Raw genomic sequence first — 22,230 nt, 5'->3', positions numbered from 1 at the left:
TGCAGGGAGCCTCACATGGGACTTGATCCCAGAACCCCAGGATCACAATCTAAGCCAAAGACAGACACTCAACCGCTGAGCCACCCAAGCATCCCTGATTTGAAGTTTTAAGGGGGTAAAAAAATACGCAACAGGATGCCTTCCCTTTCTGATGATATAAATACATCCCTCTGGGTGTCCTTCCTTGACACCTTAACAAAAGGCCTCTTGGGCCCCAGGCCTCCTGTCTGAGGGGAAGGCAGACCTGTGAGACCCAGGGGGGCAGGCAGGTGCTCAGGAGCATGCCGACCCCACAGGTGTGGGGCCAGGCATATCCTGACCCACAGGTGCGGGATCCAGGCTCATGCAGAGCCCACAGGTGTGGGGCCCAGGTGCATGCTGACTCACAGGTGCTGGGCCCAGGGGCATGCTGACCCCACAGGTGCCTGGCCCAAGCACAGCCAACCCCACAGGTGCGGGACCCAGGCACATCCTGCCCCACAGGTGTGGGGCCCTGGGGCTCCCTGACCCCACAGGTGTGGGATCCAGGCACATGCCAACCCCACAAGTGCGGGGCCCAGGCTCATGCTGACCCCACAGGTGCGGAGCCCAGGCTCATGCCGCCCCCACAGGTGTGGGGCCCAAGCACATGCCAACCCCACAGGTGCAGGGCCCAAGCACATGCCGACCCCACAGGTGCGGGGCCCAAGCACATGCCGACCCCACAGGTGCAGGGCCCAAGCACATGCCAACCCCACAGGTGCGGGGCCCAGGGGCACACCGACCCCACAGTTGCGGGGCCCAGGGGGGCACGCCGACCCCACAGGTGCAGGGCCCAAGCACATGCCATCCCCACAGGTGCGGGGCCCAGGGGCTCCCCCACCCCACAGGTGTGCGGCCCAGGGGCTCGCCGACCCCACAGGTGCAGGGCCCAAGCACAAGCCATCCCCACAGGTGCGGGGCCCAGGGGCTCGCCGACCCCACAGGTGCGGGGCCCAAGCACCTGCCATCCCCACAGGTGCGGGGCCCAGGGGCTCGCCGCCCCCCAGGTCGGGGCGTGTCTTACCTTCGGGCCGCTCGGGGCCCTTGGCGCTCTTGCCGGGCGCCGCGGCGCTGTTGACGGTCTCGGAGGACGTGCTCAGCTTGGTGCTGGGGTCCCGCTTGGGCTTGGGGGGCGGCTGCCTGCGGGAGCCGCAGCTGTTGTCGTCGTCTGTGCCCCCGACCGAGTGCAGGGACTGGGACCTCACGGAGAAGCCGCCGGAGCAGGGATGGGGGAGGCGGTCCTGCGGCGCGGGCATGGTCATGAAGCCCATGCGGAAATGCTTGCCCGCGTAGCTCCCCTCGTGGCCGCGGCCCACGTCGCCCCCGATGCTGCAAGACAGAGCAGAGCCCCGCGGGAGGGTGAGGGGAGCCGGCGGAGCCCCGACCCCGACCCCGCCCCCGCCCCCGCCCCCGACCCCGACCCTGACCCCGGGGGAGCTCGGATCTTGACCTGACCGGGGTGGGGAAGGAGCGTCTGCATCGCCCGGCCCGGCACAGGCTGTACTTGTGCATCGGGTCCGACGGGAGAGCGGACGTAACCTGATTATCATCATCGGAAATCCCAACACTTATTTCCAGCCACCCTAGTATCCTGGCATCCAGATACTGTCAACATAGTATTCTAAAGGAGAAGAAAGTCCCGCAGTGGCGCATGTCAGCTTCCATCGCGTTCCCTTAAGGGAAACCTTGTGGGTGCCTTAAAAAGCAAGCAGGAGGCCGGTGACAATGACTCGCCTGGGCTGTCTTTTGACACACGACTGAGGTCAAGTGGGCAGCACCTGACACTCTTCTCCACTTCCTCAAAACCATCCCTGCTCTTTACCTGGTTGATTTTTTGGGGAAAAGAAGGCAAAGAGCAACAAAAGAGGTGTCATGACCAAATACAGGGGGGAGAGAAAGAGCAAGGCTGCAATTGCTGACCTCTGGGAGCTCTCCAGAAACCTTCACTGATACTAGAAACTCAGTTCTTACTAATAAGCTGGCCTCACAGAATTAAATAGCATAATAATAAATAAAGAGATACAGTGAAAGTATCATGTGATCCTGGGGTCGTTCTAAACACTTCATGGAGTAAGCAAAGTTTTTAAATGGAAGGTTCTTAGGTTTTACGGAGGAAAGTTCGATCAAACGTCTTAAAATATAAGAAATCTCAGTTCGAAGCTCAGTGACTCATATAGGAAATGACTCTTGGCCCTTTCTCTAGGTTATTAAGTAATAGTGACTCTTGGATGAAGAAAAAAGACACGAGTGTCAATGTGAAATTTTTAAAGATTTTTTTTTCTAGAGTTTTCACCATTTATGCTTATTCATCAATAGAGGAAGCAAAAAGAAACATTGTTGAAAACATCCCACTGATTTTCTTAGACAGATATGAATATTAAAAAAAGTAGCTTTGAGTATATGGATTTTGGAAGCCTGTCGAGTCTACCTTTCCAGACATAAGTTTATTTAAACTCTTTTTTTTTTTTAACCTAAATTTTTGGCTGGCTCTGCCTTTATAACATGATGAAATTCAAGCTAAGATTCTATCATTCTCTATATTGTATCTTTCATACCATTATAATGTTTGTCACAAGTTTTACATTCTAACAGGAACAATAATGGAAAATGAGTTTTTTTCTTTCCCTCTTTGGTTGAGGACATAGCAGAGTTATATGACCATAGTGGATAGAGCCAGAAAGGATTCAGCAAGAACAGGAGACTCTGATTCTGGCGTTAATTTGGACAATGACTTGCCACACAGTCAAAAATATTTGTTTATATTTATTTCCTTTTTTCTGAATATTTTGAGTGGATATTCAGACAATGAGTATACCATCTTTGCAAAATGAAATTAAGATGGCTGGAAGCTGCCTACACTATCCTGAGCAATGAATATCCAGAAGCATGAATGAAGTCAAAGGATTGGGTGGGTGGAGCTTTCCACATCAGTGGTTGTAAGCGTCGTAAGCCTGGTCAGTGTTGCCACGTATTTTATTTTGCGTGCTTTCTTCAAGAACATCCATCAGAAAATAAATGAAGCTTACTTAAATGGAATAGTTTAGGAAAAATCATTAAGAATTTAAGGCGGAACACAAGTGGTGGAGGAGGGGGATGGGTGTGGTGGAATGGGAAGGTTTCTCTTTAACTTGTGATGATTGTAACCTTCATCTTTCTCATAGATATTTGATTTTGTGTAACTTTGCCTTCAATCACTTTGCATCCTCATCTTTTCCTTATTTCTGTTGTCATATCACTGCACAAAGAGTGCTTTATGGATTTATTTAGACAGTCATCTCACTCCGAGTAACATAGCCTCGTGAGGGGATTTATGCATGTGTTAATGCACATAGGCATTTATGAGACAGTTACTAGGAATAATTGTATCAGCAATTTCTCTGTTACTTTTGACCTAAATAGAGCCTGAGCCTTTTTCCAGACAGATAATTAGCTCTGCTGCTTCATTTCGAAATTACATTTTTTTCAGCATAAAACAATTTCATCTAACTCTGAATGCCTTTGTTCATATATGTCCATGCACACGCACACACACAGATACACACGCACACACTCACACACTTCTTCCAAAGAGAAATTCAATGCATACTTCAAACAATAGTAGGTCTGAGTTGCTAGTTTTATATGACCAGGCTATGAATGCAGGACAAAGGGATGGGACTAAAATAAATTGGATACAAAGGCCATTGTCCAAGGGTAAGCAATAAAGGTAATGGTACCTCTAAGTTCAAGAGACCAGTAAAGATGATTAGCTTACAGCAAATTGAAGATTGTGGAATATAATATACAACTAATTCCTGAATTTATTGTAAGAACTTGTGGGGCTTTAAAAATATGCAGATTCCAGAACCCACACTAAAGACAACTACCGAATCACATCTGTGGAGTCAAGACCTCTGTATGTGCAGCCAGTGAGTTGTGTTTTTAAAGACCGTATCCAGATGTTTCTGAGATAGTCAATCCAGAGACCTCCCAGAAACATTAAGAACAATAGTTAGAGCCATTAATGAGCAGACATCTGTTATTTAGGAATAGCCAGGGAAACACAAATATCAGAAAGTGGGACAAAGGAGACTTGCTAGCAACCAGCAAAATATCACAAATACCAAAATGCACAATTTACTAGCCAGATCCATATAGTAACAAACAATCCCTGATTCTTAGTGCTTTACAACAACAAAGGTTTATTTCTTGCATGCATTAATTGGGTTGGCTGTGCTTTAGCCATGGCTCTGATCTACAGGCCTCCTTCATGGTAGGAGCTAGGCCCTCCTGGGATATATTCTTGTGGCAGAGAGAAAAGGACTCACTGAACCACATAGTGTCTCTTAAAGATTCTGCTCAGACATGACATATAATTTTTCATTCATATCCCATTGGCTAAAACCAGGCTTATGGCCAAACTTGATATCAGTGGGTAGGGATAGATTTTCCTCCAACAGGAAATTGCCACATGTTACATGAGAATATATGAGGATGCATGATCCTCTACAAATACTGGTACAGCAGCTATGGTGTATGCCACTGAGATTTCCCTTCAAACAAGAACTTGTCATGAGGAATGAAGTTAGCCAACAATCAATGACCCAGTGGTCATTATGGGCGATTTATATTTTCTGTCTCTATAATTCTGGGCTCTACATGGTTAGAGATCCTAGTCCCCAAAGGGGGCATACTCTTTCTAGAAGACATAGGAAGTGTTCCATTGAGCAACAAGCCATAGCTGCCTCCTGGGTAATTTGAACTCCCTTTGTAATGGCCAGCAGGCCAGAAGACAAGTCTCCATTGTGGAACAACTCTTTGATCCCGATTAGCAGGCGGAGCAAGGCTGCTGTCACATGTTGGGGCAGAAAGAAAAATGTGTGGAACTGCTTTTGATATTCCCTTGCCCAATTGTGATTTTAAAATTGCAGTCCCTCGCAGCAATCCTGGCCCAAGAAGGATTTGGATACCAGGGGCTCCAACCTCCCATGGGAGGGATTAGTCTCACTGCCTATAAGCCACTGAGACCAGCAGAGCTGTTAACCAACGGTGACAGTGAGGTAAATTTAGAACAAATGGTGGAGGGGGGCAGAGACTGAGTATCAGTTGCAGCCCCCATATGAACTGCACTGCTGAGAGCTATAGTTTATCGTTCTAACTGTTCCCTTGTAAGATTCCCCTGGGGAAAAGACCTGAGGGAGCCATGAAACAGCTGTCTTCCAAACCTATAAGAGAAGAATGTCTGCTGAGGAAATGGGGGGGGGGGGGCGTTTGTGACAGCCATGAAGCCATATAGCTCTGATCTTCCTCAAGAGAAACTTCTCTAAGGACAGCAGGTGATAGCCAACAATGACAAAGTCTTCAAATCTGCAGCAGCATTTTAGTCAAGGTCACTCGGTCCTAGAAAGCTCTTCACCAGTAGCTAAGCATGATGTGGTATGGGACCTGGCTATTTCTGCCCAGTGTGGGAGTCCTTTCTGGGCAGTCTTGGTGTCTTCCCCTACTGGGCTGGCCATGCATTTCCCACAGCTACACCATGGTAGGAAGCTATTCTTAGCCCACTACTTCTCCTTTAGCAGATGTCCTGTTGCATCATGACCTGAGTCCTACCCTGCCTATTCCAGCTCCCTCCCCATTGTCCTATGCATCCTTCTTGATAGATCTTTCATATTTTTTTGTTGTTGTTGTTGAGAGAGAGAGAGAGGTTGTGTGCACACACCAGTGGGGGGGAGGGGCAGAGGGAGAGAGAGAGAATCTTAAGCAGGCTCCATGTCCAGCACAAAGCCCAACACAGGGCTGTATCTCACAACCCTGACATCATGACCTGACCCGAAATCAAGAGCCAGACACTTAACCAATTAACCCACTCAGATTCCCCTAAATCTCTCACATTTCTAACCCCATCGAGCTTGGTTTCTGCCATCTAGAGGGCGTGAACTGACTCACATGGGAATAATCATACAACCAAATGAAACTCGGAAGCCAAAGAAGAGGGAAGAGAAAGCCTACAAATAAATGTGGGACCACAGAAATAATAAATGCCTAGGAAAATAGGGCATGCTCTTGTTTCAGACCAAGCATTTCAATGGTGGTTGAGGAGGTAGGATCAACTCCACTGCAGGAATACTTGGCTGGAAGTGAAAGTTACGTGGGCTGAAGAAAACAGAATCTTTTTGCAATAAAACTCTAACACTCAAGATAGATGAAGCCTGACACATCTCATGTTATAAAAATAAAAATAAGTTTCATAATCCTGAATTTAAACAAGTATGCTTTTTCTCACACAATGAAGACAATGTTGCAAGATCTAGTTGTAGATTAGGTTTTCCAATATAAAACAAACAAACCCAAAGTATTGCTTCTATCAAAGGAGATTATTTCCCAGAAGTAACTGATAAAATATTTGTAAACCTCCTCCCCCAAACAAAATATTGGCCTGGGCATCTGTGCTCTGGAGTCATTGAATTATGAGCTCCCTCCCCAGTTCCATCATTCAGCAACCAAACAATAGTAGCGATTGATCCCCAAGACCATTTCCCTGTTAAACAGTCGTACTGGCCTCATGGGTTGCTACATTGCTACCAAGTTTACCTGAGATACTGCATATGAAGCTCTTAGCACAGAGTCTGACATAAAATGCAGCTCAATGATTTTAGCTTTAAAATTCCCACTTTTAAATCCTGTCCTCCTGAATTTTTTATAGGGTCATCATTTGCCTGGTAAGATTGTGTTTTTAAAGGGTGGTATAAAAAAAAATAAATAAAAAATAAAGGGTGGTATAAGATACCATGTAACCTCAAGAAACTGCACACAAAGTCAAAACAAATCCCTGCATTCAACTCAAGGAACCAAGATAATCTAGACAAATAGGGTCCTCATGCTCTCTTAACTTCCCTCAATACTTGCTTCAGTTTTTCAAAGCACCTGTTGATCATGACAGACAAATATATAAAACAAGAACTTCAAAACTGCTTTGACAATGCTATTCGACAGAGATTTTTATTTGTCTGGCTGTCTTCTTGAAAATCCATCAGCATTAATGTTTTGCGTCTCCTTCTGAGAACTGTCACCTTTCAGAGATGAAAAACACAACCCCTGAGAAGGGCGAGCTAGCAAGGTGAGATGTCAACTCTCAAAGTGACAGAGGCATTGCTTCTGTGTGTGATGTTGAAGCCAACATGCCAATATTTCTTAAGAACCATTGAAAAATAACTGAATTCCAATCCATATATATGTGCATATATATCTCGTCTTTCAAGTGTATCTAGGAATTTGAAATACAGACTGAAAGGTCACTTAGGAGTTTGTTGCTTGGGTTTTTTTTTCTGAAACAATGCTGTGAAGCTGAGCTGAAACTCCATCGCTAACACTGATGTGTAATCTAGTATATTCTTCAAGAAGGTGTATTTATCTGGTATCTGGAAAGAGGCACTTTCAACCATGAAATAAATGGGGAGAAATCTGAGAGAGGAATGGAGGCAACAGCTGTAAAGGAAATAATAAAATTTGCCAGTGGGCAAGTTGACTACCATCATCTGCTAGTTATTCATGTCAGGCATTCTACGATAAATGAGTACAAGGATATTAATATTTGGACTTTCTTCATTAAAATTATTACCTAAAAAGTTTGTATTTGATCCTGCCCCCCTCTTGCCTTCTCTTCAGACACACATCAAGGCCACACCCCAAAGACTCCATGCTGCCCACCCCACAGAGGGGCTCCTGCTCCAGAACTCCATCCTTTTTCTCTTCCAACATTGGCCTCTTCCAGGTATCATCTCCAGCTAAAACAATGTATGTACAAGAAAATTGGATGTTAAAATAAGCCAAGAGGTTAATGTGTTACACCTTTTTCTATTTTGATGGGTAAAACACCTCAGCCAAAATCAGATTCTGAGAAGCATCATTAATTATATTTTTGGTGGATGGGACTCATTCCAGTCACATTGCACTCTTAGGAGGACACAGGGCTGTTCACATTCACTCACCTGGAGCTTCCTGAGGGCAGATATTTTGCGTTCTTGCTCCTTGCTATAGTTACTAGCCACACTGTAAGTGCTCAAACATGTTTATTTTGCGAAGGAAAAATGAATAAAGGAAATAAGTCCACTGTGAAGATAGATAGAGGGCTTAGTTAGGGAACTTTGTGGAGTTTTGTCATCTGTGCTCCCCAGGGATCCATTCTCCCAACTCCTGGCAATGGAAAGTCCAAAGTGAACCAGTAGAATGCAACAGTTATTCTATAAATGCTATTGGCTAACTTACATCAGAAGATGCAATGATGTCATTGGAGAGCAGGAGCTGACTATATCGTACTTATTTCTATCTTGGAAATACTCCTTCTAGGGATGCCTGAGTGGCTCAGTGGTTGAGCATCTGCCTTTGGCTCAGGGCATGATCCCAGGTATTGGGATCGAGTCCCACATCAGGCTCCTTGTAGGGAGCCTGCTTCTCCCTCTGCCTATGTCTCTGCCTCTCTTTCTCTGTCTCTCATGGATAAATAAATAAAATCTTTTAAGAAAAGAAGAAAGAAAATATTCTTTCTATTTAACAGTATAAGTGGGAGTAATTAACCACCTTATATGTTTGCCATATATATAATATAAATATAAAAACATATATAAATATAATATATATAAATATATATATTTTAACCACGTAGTATGCTTTGATGTGGAAACTTAACTCCAGTAAAGTTAAACTGTGTTCATATTTTCTTTCAAATTGTTCACTCACCATCACCCTTAATGTCTTTGAGTCTCACTTGCTCATTCAAAAACCATAATCTGTGGATGTCTTGCCTTAGGCTCAAACATTTATTCTCAGCACTTCATATCCTCAGTGATACCTATTTTCTATCTTTGTGCCCCCAATATCTTAACTCTCTTAGATTTTTTTTAGAGCCTTAATTTCTTATGTCTGGCTATTTATTGATGCATCTTGGATTTTTTAAAAATAATTTATTTATTTACTTATTCATGAGAGACACACGGGGTGGGGGCGGGTAGGTAGAGACACAGGCAGAGGGAGAAGCAGGCTCCATGCAGGGAGCCCAATGTGGGACTCGATCCCAGGTCTCCAGGATCATGCCCTGGGTTGAAGGCAGGCGCTAAACCACTGAGCCACCCGGGCTACCCTGCGTCTTGGATCTTAAGGTCAAGTGTTAAAGATGGAATCTTTACACTTTTGTTAACTGCTATGGTAAACTATTATAGAAAACCAAAGCAAACTAAAACAGAAAAAAAAAAAAACCCTGCCCAAAGAGATGGCATGCAATTTCTGTTAGTTCCCCATGTTTTAGACTTAAAGTTGATATTCTTAAGCATCAACTGTTATTTCTCCTTGCTAGACTATTTCAACTCTCCCCCAAATTTGATAACTTCGGAAAGAATATGAGACATGTAATCAACCAGTGACCAGCTCTCTCATTTGAGGTAGGAGACACATACTTTCTGAGCCTCATTACCTTTATCTTTGTAATGGTAGAAATACTCTCCAGGGTTGTTATGAGAAATTAATATGATATAAAAATTCCAAAGTCACCTAGCAATGTGGTCAGGACAAGTAGAAGCTAGGCAAATAATTAATTTGCCTTCCCTACCTTCCTGGTTTGCCAGGCAACTCTGTATCAGTTTTTATCTTTCTGAGCCCAGATATAAAATTGTCATCTTAATGATCAGTTTCCACCCCATTGCACCATAAAGGAGAATACGCTCTAACAATATCAATGCAATTTGCTTATTTCTCGTAAGTGGGCTTTGACAGTAATTGTCAGACAATATACCTCTAACTCCAGATTAGGGAGGAAAAAAAGAAATTTGCTCAAATGTGAAGGAAAAAGAACAAAAATATTTTTTTCTGCCATAATTATTGGTTGGGTATAATATAGAGTTTGGCAAATTTATTGGATGCATTTATGGTTATTTGTGGCAAAACCTCATGAAAATTTAAGATTTTTATGAAAGTTAGGGTCTTGGGTAACCATGGCCAGATAGTTATGCTTGAAAACCAAACATGACATTTTTTTTAATCACAAGGTACTTCTTGCCAAGAGTTTGAGGTTGATATTGCTGCCTATTAATCTGATGCTTAGTCATAACGATAAAGTACATAATATAATAATAAATTAATAATGATTTAAAAATAAAAATATAAAAATGAAGTTGAAGCAAGGAATAGAAAGATTTTTTTAAACCTTTTTCAAAGTTATAATACTTATTAGAGAGTAGGTATAGAACATTCTATGGAACATCTTTCAGAGTCTTATTTTTACTTAAGACATGACAACTGCTTTTAAGATTAACATATGTTATTATCTACGGCACTTCGGAATTTAAAATTAAAATATTTCTTATGTCTGTACATAAATAAGACGTCTTTACTCCTTAAAGTGTCATGGCTTGAAAAAGAGAGGGTACATGGAAAATTCAAATCAAATCATGATATTCAGATTCAACTTAGAACATTGGTTTACAGAACTTCACATCGTGGGAGATCTTTTCCAAAAATTCAACCAAAGACGGGGAGGTTCTAGAAAATATATTTTATTTGTGTCTTCAAAACTGACATAAGCTTTGAATGTGGTTTGAGAACATGCCAAGTTTTTACAAATGAGTTTAGCTAACCATATGTGGCTCATTTTTTCAACCTGGAACTGGAAGCTAGAAATACAGAATTTAACATTTAATGGCCTTGAAACCCTTGAGTAGAAGGGGCTCACTTAATGCCAGTTTAAAGTATCATAATTGGTTTGCCTTTCTAAAGGTGTAATTTTTACAGGGGAGACACAACTCTGTGTTGTGGCATTTAATTCATCTCCTCACTATTTGTTCAAAAAGTACTTGAGTACCTACTCGTCGGCAGTGATCTAAACAGAGTGTTCAGTGTCCTTAGGGAAGCACGGGCTTCTGAAGCAGCATGATTTCAGCACCATGTGGTCAGATGTGCTCTTGGAGGAAGTACAGGGCAAGGGCAATGGAAGAAGTCGTGAGGCCCTAACCACGACGGAGGGGCTGGGAAGTCCCATGGGAGGAAGTGGCTTTTCAGCTGATAAAGAGCATGAGTAAAACTTAATCAGAAAATGGAGAGAAAGGAGAAGAGAATTTGTGTGCTGTCACTGGGGATGTAGAGAAACTGAAAAATTAGAGAGGTGTTTGGATAGAATTTGATTGAAGCTGTTGGTTTCACACATTCAAAGGCTAGAATGATGCCTGGCTCAAAGAGGCAAATCAATAAATATTTATTAAATAAATGGAGAAATACATGATTGGAAAAGTTTGAGAGTAACTTCTAGGTTTTTTACACACCAGGATGGATGAGAGTGTTTTAATGATATCCTGTATTATTTCCCCCTTTCCTTGAATTGCCATTTTCTTAATTTATGATGGAGAAAGGAAAAACCTGTGAATGCTCAAACACTATTAATTCTTGTCCTTGCTATAAGAGTTAATAATTTGAATTCAGGGATCAGCTTAATCCTCTCCTCTCCATCTCCACTAGCCTGCTTTGGTTTAGATGCTCATCATTTCCTGGCTAAATTAATGCAATTGCTTCTTAGCTGATCTTTTTCCACGGTGCTGCCAGATTATCCTTGTAAATGCAGATTTGCTCATGTCACTCCCTAAATTAAAACTCTTTGATAGCTTTTCCATTTCTTCAGACTAAAAATGCAAACTTTCATGTAACAGTCAAGGTCTTTCAAAATTCGGATCTTAATGCCAAGTATCATCTGCAACATTTTCCCTACTTGATTTTAAGATTCTTCTAATACAACATGTTCTCACCTTCACTTTGTTCCAGATTTGTTGATTCAAAGGTAAAGTTCAAGACCAACCACATGCCGAGTGTGGCAATGAGTCTTGAGGAGACAGACAAGTTAGATTATGACCTCAGCCACCAGTCACACTGCTCTGTCTGCCTAAACTTCTTTCTTTAGTTAAATCATGTTTTAAGACCTAATTCAGATGTGGTTTCTTTGAAGGAGACTGTCATTATCAGACAGGTGGTTTTTGTTGTTGTTTTTGTTGTCGTTGTTGTTTTAAGTTGAACTCCATGCCTCCCCTCTGGACTGTCACAGGGTTCTGTGCTTCTCCGTATCACAGCACCTCATTTATGACACTCTATAGTTGTCATCTGTGAGTTGGTCTCTGAGCCCCTTGAAGGATAGACCACAAATTATTTGCAGCAAGCAGAAAGTAGGTAGGGATAATGGAAGGGAAGGAAAGGTATGACCCATGTAAAATTGCTCGATATTTTCAGAACCTTTCTCTTCCTTAATTTTTTTGAGTTACACATTCTCAAACTATTATTGGAAGGAAAAAAGCTGAAAGGACACTGTGAGACTCAGCTATGATTATCCAATAATTATTTTCACTGTTAAAAAAAATGGAGGCTACTAATAGCTACCTGTCATATTGTTTGTAGAGAATTTGGTTGCCTGAGATAACACAGTAAAAAGCCTCCAAGATAATTTTTATTTAATAAACCCCTGGGTTATATCTAATTCTTATTTAACTTTGTAAAACATCCTGATTAACAGCCATAGCATTCTAAATTCTTATGGCCAATAGGCTCTCTGGCATGTCCACACACTTATGTTCTGGACACTGAATGGTAATTGTGTGCTTATGAGAATCAGTTACGTTTGCTGTCAAACCTGCTTATTTCAACTGTGCTTTTTGTCACAATTATCTAATTAAATATTATGTAAACCAAAGAAATATGAGTGTGAACAATTACTGAGAATTTCTGCAAGAACTCTGTTGATAAGCTATGTTGATTGCTTTGAAGATACTCAATAAAAGGTTTACTTAAAAAAAAAAAAGATGGTCTAGTAGGATATGCTGACATTAGGATAAAGCTGTTAAATCTAAAAGGACTCTGAATTGTGTTTGTTTTTCTAAATGTCTTTAAATTCTGGCTCCACTTTGAAGAAACTGAAATTACATTAAAAAGTGAAAACAATGGGCACACTTTAAGCATGAAGGTTTTATGGAAGTCCAATTAGGGAAAATGCACACAAGTAAGAGATTCTATTGCAAAATTTGAAAAACAATGTGTGTTTACAAAAGAGTTGTATAGGTGCTTATGTATTTCTCTTTCTAATATTTCTTTATTTTTGACATTTTGTTTAATCAATCTCAATTATGTTCGTTCTTCTTTATTCACATTCTATAAATAAAGGAACTAGCAAAGAGCCTGGCACATAGTAGAGGCTCAGAAAGCCTCAAAAAATATTAATTCCTCCCACATCCCCTCAAAATTATCCAAGACTCAATGATAATTGATTCAAAGGAAGTTATTTTAGAGATAGTCATTGATCAATAGAAAAACCAAATTTCCTTGAGGTACAATTGTATTCAGTCAAAAAAAAATAGTGCAGGACATTAATTTACTCACAGAAAATTATTTAAGCCATTGCATTCTTAAGGCTCTTTGGAAATGAAGTCTGGAAGGATAGCACCTTTTCCTAGTGGTGACAGTGTGCAAAGCAATGTTCTCAGTTGAGAAAAGAGCCAGATAACTCAAGAAAGCTGCAAATGCCATGCTCTTCAGTATCATTTCAATATATTTTCTCTACTGAGAGGCATATCAGTATCTGGGTACCTAGTGACTTCCCTGCCCAGATCATCATCTATGACACTGCATTAGAAACTGACATCATGGGGATCCCTGGGTGGCTCAGCAGTTTAGCGCCTGTCTTCAGCCCTGGGGTCCTGGGATCGAATCCCGCATCGGGATCCCTGCATAGAACCTGCTTCTCCCTCTGCATGTGTCTCTGCCTCTCTCTCTCTCTCTCTCATAAATAAATAAAATATTTAATTAAAAAAAGAAAGAAACTAGCATCATCACTGAAAGCTTCCAATAGTGTGTGCAAAACTAGAAAAATATACAGTCCATTTTCCAGGGGTTATATTATCTATCATTTCGGGAGAAAGGGTTGATTTGGCCCAAAGTTACTTCAGGCATGAATTTCACAGGCAGAAAAATAAGTTTTCCCTAAATCTGTAAAACTTCCAAGTCCATAACCATCAATCCATTTACTTTCTAGAAGGGAGATGATAAGATGTGCCAGGCAAAAGAGGAGAGGACTGTAATAAAAAAGTTTTCATGTCAGCTCTATCTCAAACATAAAGCATTCACACACATCCGTAACTTGCTCTTTTCCTGATCATGACATCTTAAAAGTTAATGGAATTATGGTCTAAATTTCTTGAACAAAAGGTGATCTCAAAAACTTTGTAGAAAGTACCCATAGATGCAGTGTATTTGAGCACAGTAAAATGCTACTTGCAAAATATCCTGCTCAGTTTCCAGAAAAATTTTGTGGTTTAAATAGAGTTATGGAGAAGAAGAGGAAATGCACTTCAGAAAGATCAAGAAATTCTAGACATGTATTTACAGAATATTTGTGGAAATGATCTATCAATGAATAAAAGATACAGTGCTTTTATATCTTCCATATCAGGCTAAAAACCATCCAATGTCTTTCTAAATAATATTTTTAAATTATCAGAATGCAACCGAAAGTTACCCCTATTAAAACTGAAGATCATACTCTACTTACAAATGGTACACACATCATAGTAACAGTTTCAAAGCCTCAAGACATCTTGGTTTTTGTAAATTCCCACTTAGGCCCACAGCGGCACACCACCAGGTCTGTTCATTGAGAAGTTTTGCTCTCCAAGGGGGGGGGGGGGGGGGGGCTCCTTTGTCTTTCTCCTCTCCATCTTTGACATTCTCTATACCATTAACTGTACATTTTCTCTGATTTCTTGACTCAATCTCTCTCACTAGAGTTTTCAACATAAAATTCTAATTCCATAGTCTTTTTTCTCTGTCCAGATTCTTCTTGATCTTTTTTTTCTTAAAGATTTTATTATTTATTTGAGAGAGAAAGAAGCACTAGCTTGGGGGAGGAGTAGAGAGAGAAAGGGAGAAGCAGTTTCCACTGAGCAGGGACCCCAATGTGGGGCTCTATCCCAGGACCCTGGGATCACAACATGAGCCAAAGGCAGATGCTTAATCTGCTGAGCCACCCAGGAGTCCCTCCTCTTGATCTCTTTAGAGCTGTCTTCACTATTCTTGACCACAGCTTCTTTATGGAATGTCCCATTTTCTTTGGCTTCCCTGAAAGAAATCATCCTTCCCTATTTTTCATCTTTCTTCTTGCTCCTACTTAGTATTTTCACGGACTTCTTGCCCCTCCTGTTTCAGTATGGGCCAAGGTTCTGTTTCTACATTTCTACATTTCTCCTTTCTCTGATATATATATATATATATATAAGACTTGGATGCTCTATCCTACTTACACAATTTCTAAATCTAACATTTTATTGCTCCTGCACTCTGAGACCTATCTTTGCTCTCTTTAAAATGTTCAATAATGGGACACCTGAGGGGCTTAGTGGTGGAGTGTCTGCCTTTGGCTCAGGGCCTGATTCCAGATTCCTGGGATCGAGTCCCACATCGGGCTCCCTGCGAAGAGCCTGTTGAGCCTGTTTCTCTCTCTGCCTGTGTCTCTGCCTCTCTTTCTGTGTCTCTCATGAATAAATAAATAAAATCTTTAGAAAAATGCTCAATATTTCCAAATGAGTATTCCTTTGACACTCAAGGTCAATGTTAAACTCAGCATCATTTCCCTGTTCCCTCTATTGAAACTTAGTCTTCAATAGTATCATTAGTCTTCAATAGTATCATTAGTCTATCAGTCGTAAAGAACAAAGCCTTCCAAACAATTTGATACTAAATATCTTCTTATATGTATACATTCAACTGGTCAACAAGTCCTTCCTCCTCGAACTCTGGATCTCCTGTTTTCCAACCCATATACAAGGGTCTTATTAATTTTTGGTCTTGACTACTAAGTGATATTCTTAATTGGATTCCCTATCTCAAGTTTCCTCTACACTATCATTAGCCTGAAAAAATAGTTTCAAAAAAGAAACAGCATCACCTCACTTCCCTTCTTTAGAATCTTCAGGAGTACCCAAAATAAAGTCTAGTTCCTCTGTAAGGCAATTCAGACTTTGCATGATCTTTCCAGTTTTGTCATATTACCCACTCACATAGTTCTCTCTCCTGGGGACCCTTCCTTTTCAAACTACATCTCCGCTAAAAAAGAAAAAAATGAAGTCCATCAGGGTCTAAATTGAATGTCACTTCTTCCCCAAACCTTTCATCGATATACTCTCACTTCTTAGCTTGAATTTCTTTTGTATTATTTGTCACTTTCTGCCTTACATTATAGCCGTGACACACAAATATGAGATTCTGGAATTTTTAAGAAAGAGGATCAGGCTCTGTGCCTTCCTTGTTTCTCCTATAGCATCTGGTATGTTTCTGAGCAGAAACAGTAATCTGTACATGTTTCAGTATTTAAATGTAATTAAGATGTTAATTAAAAGAAATATGTAGTAAACTATTTTAGCTCATTATTTCCAGGTATATTAAAAGGTTACAAGTCTCTAGAAATTTTGCTTCATGAAAATAAGTTTGGCAGACCAAAAAAATTTTAAATAGAAGTTTGGTTTAGAAGTAAATGAAGAAATATAGTGAAACAGAGAGAATAAGGACATTTCGTTGTCCAGAAATTCCCAACTTCTAAAGTGAACTGAGCTCAAGATCCACAACTGAATAGTCAAACCCCTCCTTTTTTCTTCAGGAAGTACCTACAAAGTGGGGAAAAAATGTAATCTATGTATCTGCACAAAAAAGATACTGTAGATCACACACAGACTCACAGACATACACGGACACACACACACACACACACACACAGCACACATATGCTTTTTCCATCCTATTTAGAAGATTCTGTTTCTAGCTCTATTCCTAAACCATCCTGTGGCCACCTGGGAATTCATTTCCAATAGAGTCATCATTCACCTTTCAAATGTGGTAGTGATACCTTAACCCAAGGATCCCCCAGGAAATTTATGGGATTTAAATGAGAATGTAAAACAAAGGCAGGTTATATGTTCCTGTTAAACAACAAAAATCATTTCCCAAACCTTTCTATTGGACATACCACCTTTGCAAACTGATAAAGCCAAGAACTGTACTCCTTGGTATTTTTGAAGTCCATTAAAAAAAAAAAAAATGCCTGCAGTTCTAAAACTCAATCTTCTATCCCTCATTCATATAATCAAAGTGATATGTAAATGTGAATTGCTAGAGATGCTACTTAAGAACCAAATACTCATTCATGGATGCATTAGTTGCTCTAAATGGAGCAGCCAACATGCTGTGTTTATGCCCAACAGGTTGTGCATCCGCTTAATGTACCCAAATGTAATAACATGATAGATGGAAATATAGATGCTACAGACGGCCTACGTAGAGGCCAGAAGCTTGGCTCCCTATTTTCCTAGAATGACTTTCCGGGAACAACTCAATTTCCCTGATTGGTTTCCTTCAGACAAAATAATTGAATCTAATGCTCTATCAATGCAAGCACTTGAATTATTTGCTTTATGATGCAGCCCTTAGGGGCGTCAGGGTCCGGTGTTAAAATTTGCCTTTGATCAAGCCTCATCCTCTCCTACACATCTTTATTCATAACAAATTAGAAGCTATTATCACAACATATTAGCAACAGTTTTAATGCCCACAGTGCATCTTAAATAAAAAGAAACAATTTCCTCATCATAATGGGTGCAGTATCTTAGTTGGCCTCATTATAATATTTATCATCTCTTATTTGTCGCATGTGAGAGCACAATGAGCTGATGCCTTACCCTAGTGAAAGATACACACCCCTCAGGGCTTACAGTTTATTGGAGAACACATTTAAATTCAAACTCTACCTTATTAAAATAAACCTTTCTTATGCACATCTGAGAGGACTGGGAAATGTGGCTTCATGGCTGCCTTATTGAAAAGGGAGTTTCTTATTTACTGAAGAATAGTACAACCTGAAGAGTGTGTAATTAACTTAATGATTCCTTGGTAAAGTTCCCCAACTCCACCCCCATTTATAACTGTCATTTGTGGGCACTCGTTTCCATTTTCTCTTAAAGAGTTTGCCTTGAAAAATAGAAGATTTGAATCTAGATTGAAATCACAAAAAGAGATTTCATAGTAACTCACTTAGTTTAAAAAATGAAAGAGACGAAACATTGTAAGTTTCAGACTAAATTGGGAATACACAAAATGCGGTGTTAAATATACACACATTCCCAGGCCACTTAATTTCTCCTCCAAAATATCCTGTTTTTTTCCTATCTCAGCCACCACTCCTATGGTCAGACCCGGGCCTTTTGATTCTCAATACTTTTGCCCCCTCCACAATCTCAGTTTAAACAACTGTGTTATTGACCAACACCTGTCCTTCTGGCTCACTATCTCTATTCAGTTAAGTTCAAGTCCCCTTTGTCACTTTTTTTGGAACCTCCTATCCACTGGTCTTGCAATCTTCTCTGTGTTCCTCCTCAATTGCTGTAAATGTTGTTTTTCTGTACACAGCTTAAATTCTATGGCGAATCATTATTATCACTCCCTGGCATGTACCCTCAACACTCTTGTCCTCGTACTTCAGTGTTTACGTGATAAGCACAGGTGTGTCAAATGAGGAGTCATGGTCAGTCTGTTTAGGATTGTAGCAGGCTAGGCTGTCACGATCACATGTACAGGCAACCCCAAGCAACAACCAGGTTTGATGTGTAGCCTTCTCCTCCCATCTCTTTGCCTTAGCATTACTAGGTCAGTCTACCTTAGATCCATTTAAGGGGATACTCCCTTGTTCAAGTGCCCTCATCAGCATTTAATTTAAAAATATTTTATAATGTGCCAACACCATCCCTATTAAATCTTATTTTCTACTTTTACACTCACCCATATCCATTCTCTGCTGATGATCTCCACCCAAAATATAGATGACTGATTGATTGGTACCTATCTAAATAATTAATTAAATTCATAATTATTGAAGATGTATTTGGTCAAGACAGAGACCTATTTAGTCCAAGTCATTCCACAGAGACCATGATATTTATCTTTCCCAAACGTGGAGCCAAGTGATCAAGATAGATACCATGTAGAGAACAATGATGTGAAAGAGAGAACCAGGGAAGACCTCCTTCAAACAGAATTGAGTGAATAATTCATTCTTCTGACAGAAGGTACTCTTCCCATTTCTCCCAATCCTATCTGTCTTTTAAAACCTATCATCAACTCATTCTCAAGTATGGTTCAAACCACTCTCCCTGAGAGCTGACTTCTCTAAATTTCTCTACTCCTTAAGCCTGCAGAAGTACCAGTAGAGTAGATTCCATTTTTCTAATTCATTTCATAATTTTAATTTTTTATTCCCAATCGAAACAAAAGTTCCTGAAGTGGGGAAGGAATCAGTGCTGTTTCTTATGTTTGTTTTTGATAGGCCCTTGTGTAGTCCTGAACATTTAGGAGACTGTTTTAACAGAAAAATTGATCTATTACTATCTCCTTATAAATTCTTAAATAAGCACATGTAAACATGCAACGAAGGGGTTACATGAGCACTATTCATTGAATTCTATGTGATAAGGAAATATAGTGCTTTTGAATTTTTTTGGCCAAGTTTAATGAGTTTAGATACAGTTAATGCATCATTATTGGTTGGTAAAAGAAACACAGGTGTAAACAAGCTCCATAGCTTTCCCTTGCGTTACATTTAAGATTTTTATAAAATCCAGGCAAACAAGACTCTCCAATAAGGTTGGAGATACAAATGCAATGGCATTGTGTACACAAGTTCTATAAACAGAAATCAAACTATTCCACCTCAGTTTTCCACTCCACCTCAACCCTCAAAAGCATTATTAACAAGAATAGCAAATAACATTCCCCTAGACAATACCACCAAGTTCAGAATAAAACAAAACAGCAAAACCATACCTTGACAAATACATGTGGAATACCTATTTGCAAATCATTTCTTCCAAACCTTTTAGTCTCTGTCGGACCCAGTTTTCTGGAAAGAATAGAATTTCATATCCTGATATCTGATATCTTCCTTTATAAGCAGGATCTGGAGCAGAAATGAATGGCTAACTGGGACAGGAAGGTGAGTCCACCAGAACTGGTCACCTCAGAGTAAAGCATTAGTGGCTGAATTCACACAATGGGCAGGTTTTGATGTGACCGAATACATTATGGCAACTGATTCATTCTTGCCTTTTGAAGTCATTCTCAAAGTCAAGCAAACTAATACTTCCCATTTCCCTGCAGAGATACAGAGACTATTCACAGTAAATCAGGTGACAGAAAGTTTGGTTCACATCCAGTTTTGTGGGGAGACACAGTCAATGAGTAATATGTCCAGCTCGATGAAAGTCGGTGACCTATGTGTCACATTCTCTCACATTGGAGGAACTACTAGTGTTCCCACCAACTTGGATCTATAAACCATTTTCCTTCTTAAGAGTACTGGATGCTGTCATACATTTCATGTGATATGTTGTGGCAAATACACCTCCATTTTACAAATTAAATAACAGTAACAAGGAATAAAACTAAAGACAAGAGTTGGAAGTAAGATTAGAGAGACAACTGGAAGTATGGGCTTGATTCATGGCCATTGTAAGGACTTGCTTTGAGTGGCTTGGGAAGTCACTGAAAGTTTTGTAATTACATACTACAGCCGATCACACTGGCTTGGGAGACTCTCTTGTATGCATATCTTTCCAACTCCAACATGACTTTACGTGGGTAGCTTGAGGTCAGCCACAGTGGAAATGCCACACATGAAGGCGTTTCCTTTTTCCTGACAAAGGCAATAATTTAAACTTTTCACTGTTTTGAACAAAAGAATGATGTGGTGTGAACTAAGTTCTGAGTTAATAACAGGAGTTGAGGTGTGAGAACAAGAGAGGGAGAGACTAGTTGGGTCCTGCACTAAGCCATATGAGAGCCCCAGTACTCAAACTAGAGTAAATGTGCTCTCAGAAAAACAAATCTACCCTTTGTTTTGAGAAAGTGTGAAAATTCAACCTTTGTGTAAATCTCCATTATTTTTATGTTGGCCACACTGTACACATTAGATAAACAGATGTCACTCCGCAACTCCCAGCTCATGGCCCTGCACCAACCTGTGATTTTTCCTGAGACCGGCAATGGTGCCTTTACTCTTTACCAACGTACATTTGGGGAATGCATTTTAAACATGCCTTTTAAAAAAACAGAAACGTTAGTATAAAAATGTGCTCATTGCAGAAGTCCCTACTTCACACCACACCATGGAACTGACAGGATGCATTGTGGAGGTGACACCTAAATTATCAGAATCTTCTACAAAATATGTGTATTCCTCAAGTGATATGTTCATTGCAATATCCTTGTGAATACAGAGTATAGTGTGATTATTTATACCTATTTTATGCATAAAAGAACACAACCTGATTAGTACATTGACTGATAGACTCAATTCCAGAATGTTCTGCTTCTATGATGGTCTGCCTCTTTGTATCATGCTGCGTGGTTTACATTTGAACTGAGGATTAATGACCCCAGATGCTTCCTTTAATGAGTTGGCACAGTGCATGGATTAAATTATTCAAAATAATAATAATGATAGTAATAATAAAATTATAACTAGCTATGTTTAAGGCACTATCCTATACATGAATTATCTCCAAACAGCCCTGTGAATTAGGGACTATTATTGTTCCTGTTGGATGATGAAAATATGAATTGTAAGGAACCTAAGTTACTTGTTCGAGGTCTTACAGATTGAAACTAAGTTGGTTTTGAATCAGACCTGCCTATTCCCAGAGTTGGTGCACAGTCTTAAAACTCATGGAACATGGGGATCTTTTTAAGGAAAAAAAATATAAAAAGTATAGAGTCTTAGAATATAGATATGCTTGACAAAATGGCCTGGTTAAAACAGCATTGCCTTTTTTTTTTTTTTTTTTTAACAGCATTGCCTCTCACAATCAACAAGCAGAGGGATAATCACTGTGACCTGTGGGCATAATTGGGACCTTGCTCTTCTTATCACCCACCAGTTCCATGCTCCGTGGACCAGCTAACATATGATGGGCACATGGGCCTTCTCCTGGCTTTAACTACTCAGAGACACACTCTGCCATTTATCTGCTCTACACAAGCCCTAGAATCAACCCACATCCTTTTGGTCCATACCACTACCTCCTTCACTTTTTCTGTCCATCATTTCCTATTCCACAGCCAAATAGGATACAACTGAGAATATGCCAACAATATATAATAAAAAATAAAGAAAGTAAA

General features: G+C 40.3%; 1 protein-coding gene across 4 annotated transcripts in view; it reads right to left on the bottom strand.

Annotated features, from left to right (window-relative positions):
* NYAP2 (neuronal tyrosine-phosphorylated phosphoinositide-3-kinase adaptor 2) overlaps window positions 1–22,230 on the bottom strand; it is a 260,678-nt gene that overhangs the window by 152,247 nt on the left and 86,201 nt on the right. For all 4 annotated transcript variants that reach the window (XM_025463249.3, XM_025463248.3, XM_025463247.3 and 1 more), the window contains one exon: window positions 1,046–1,350. In XM_025463249.3, the coding sequence (XP_025319034.3) occupies window positions 1,046–1,350 (305 nt within the window). The remainder of the gene's footprint in view (window positions 1–1,045; window positions 1,351–22,230) is intronic.

This window comes from Canis lupus, chromosome 25, assembly GCF_003254725.2.
Source record: "Canis lupus dingo isolate Sandy chromosome 25, ASM325472v2, whole genome shotgun sequence".
Taxonomy (NCBI): Eukaryota; Metazoa; Chordata; class Mammalia; order Carnivora; family Canidae; genus Canis; species Canis lupus.
Note: the sequence above shows the minus strand (reverse complement) of the source record. Positions and strands in the feature narration are given on the sequence as shown.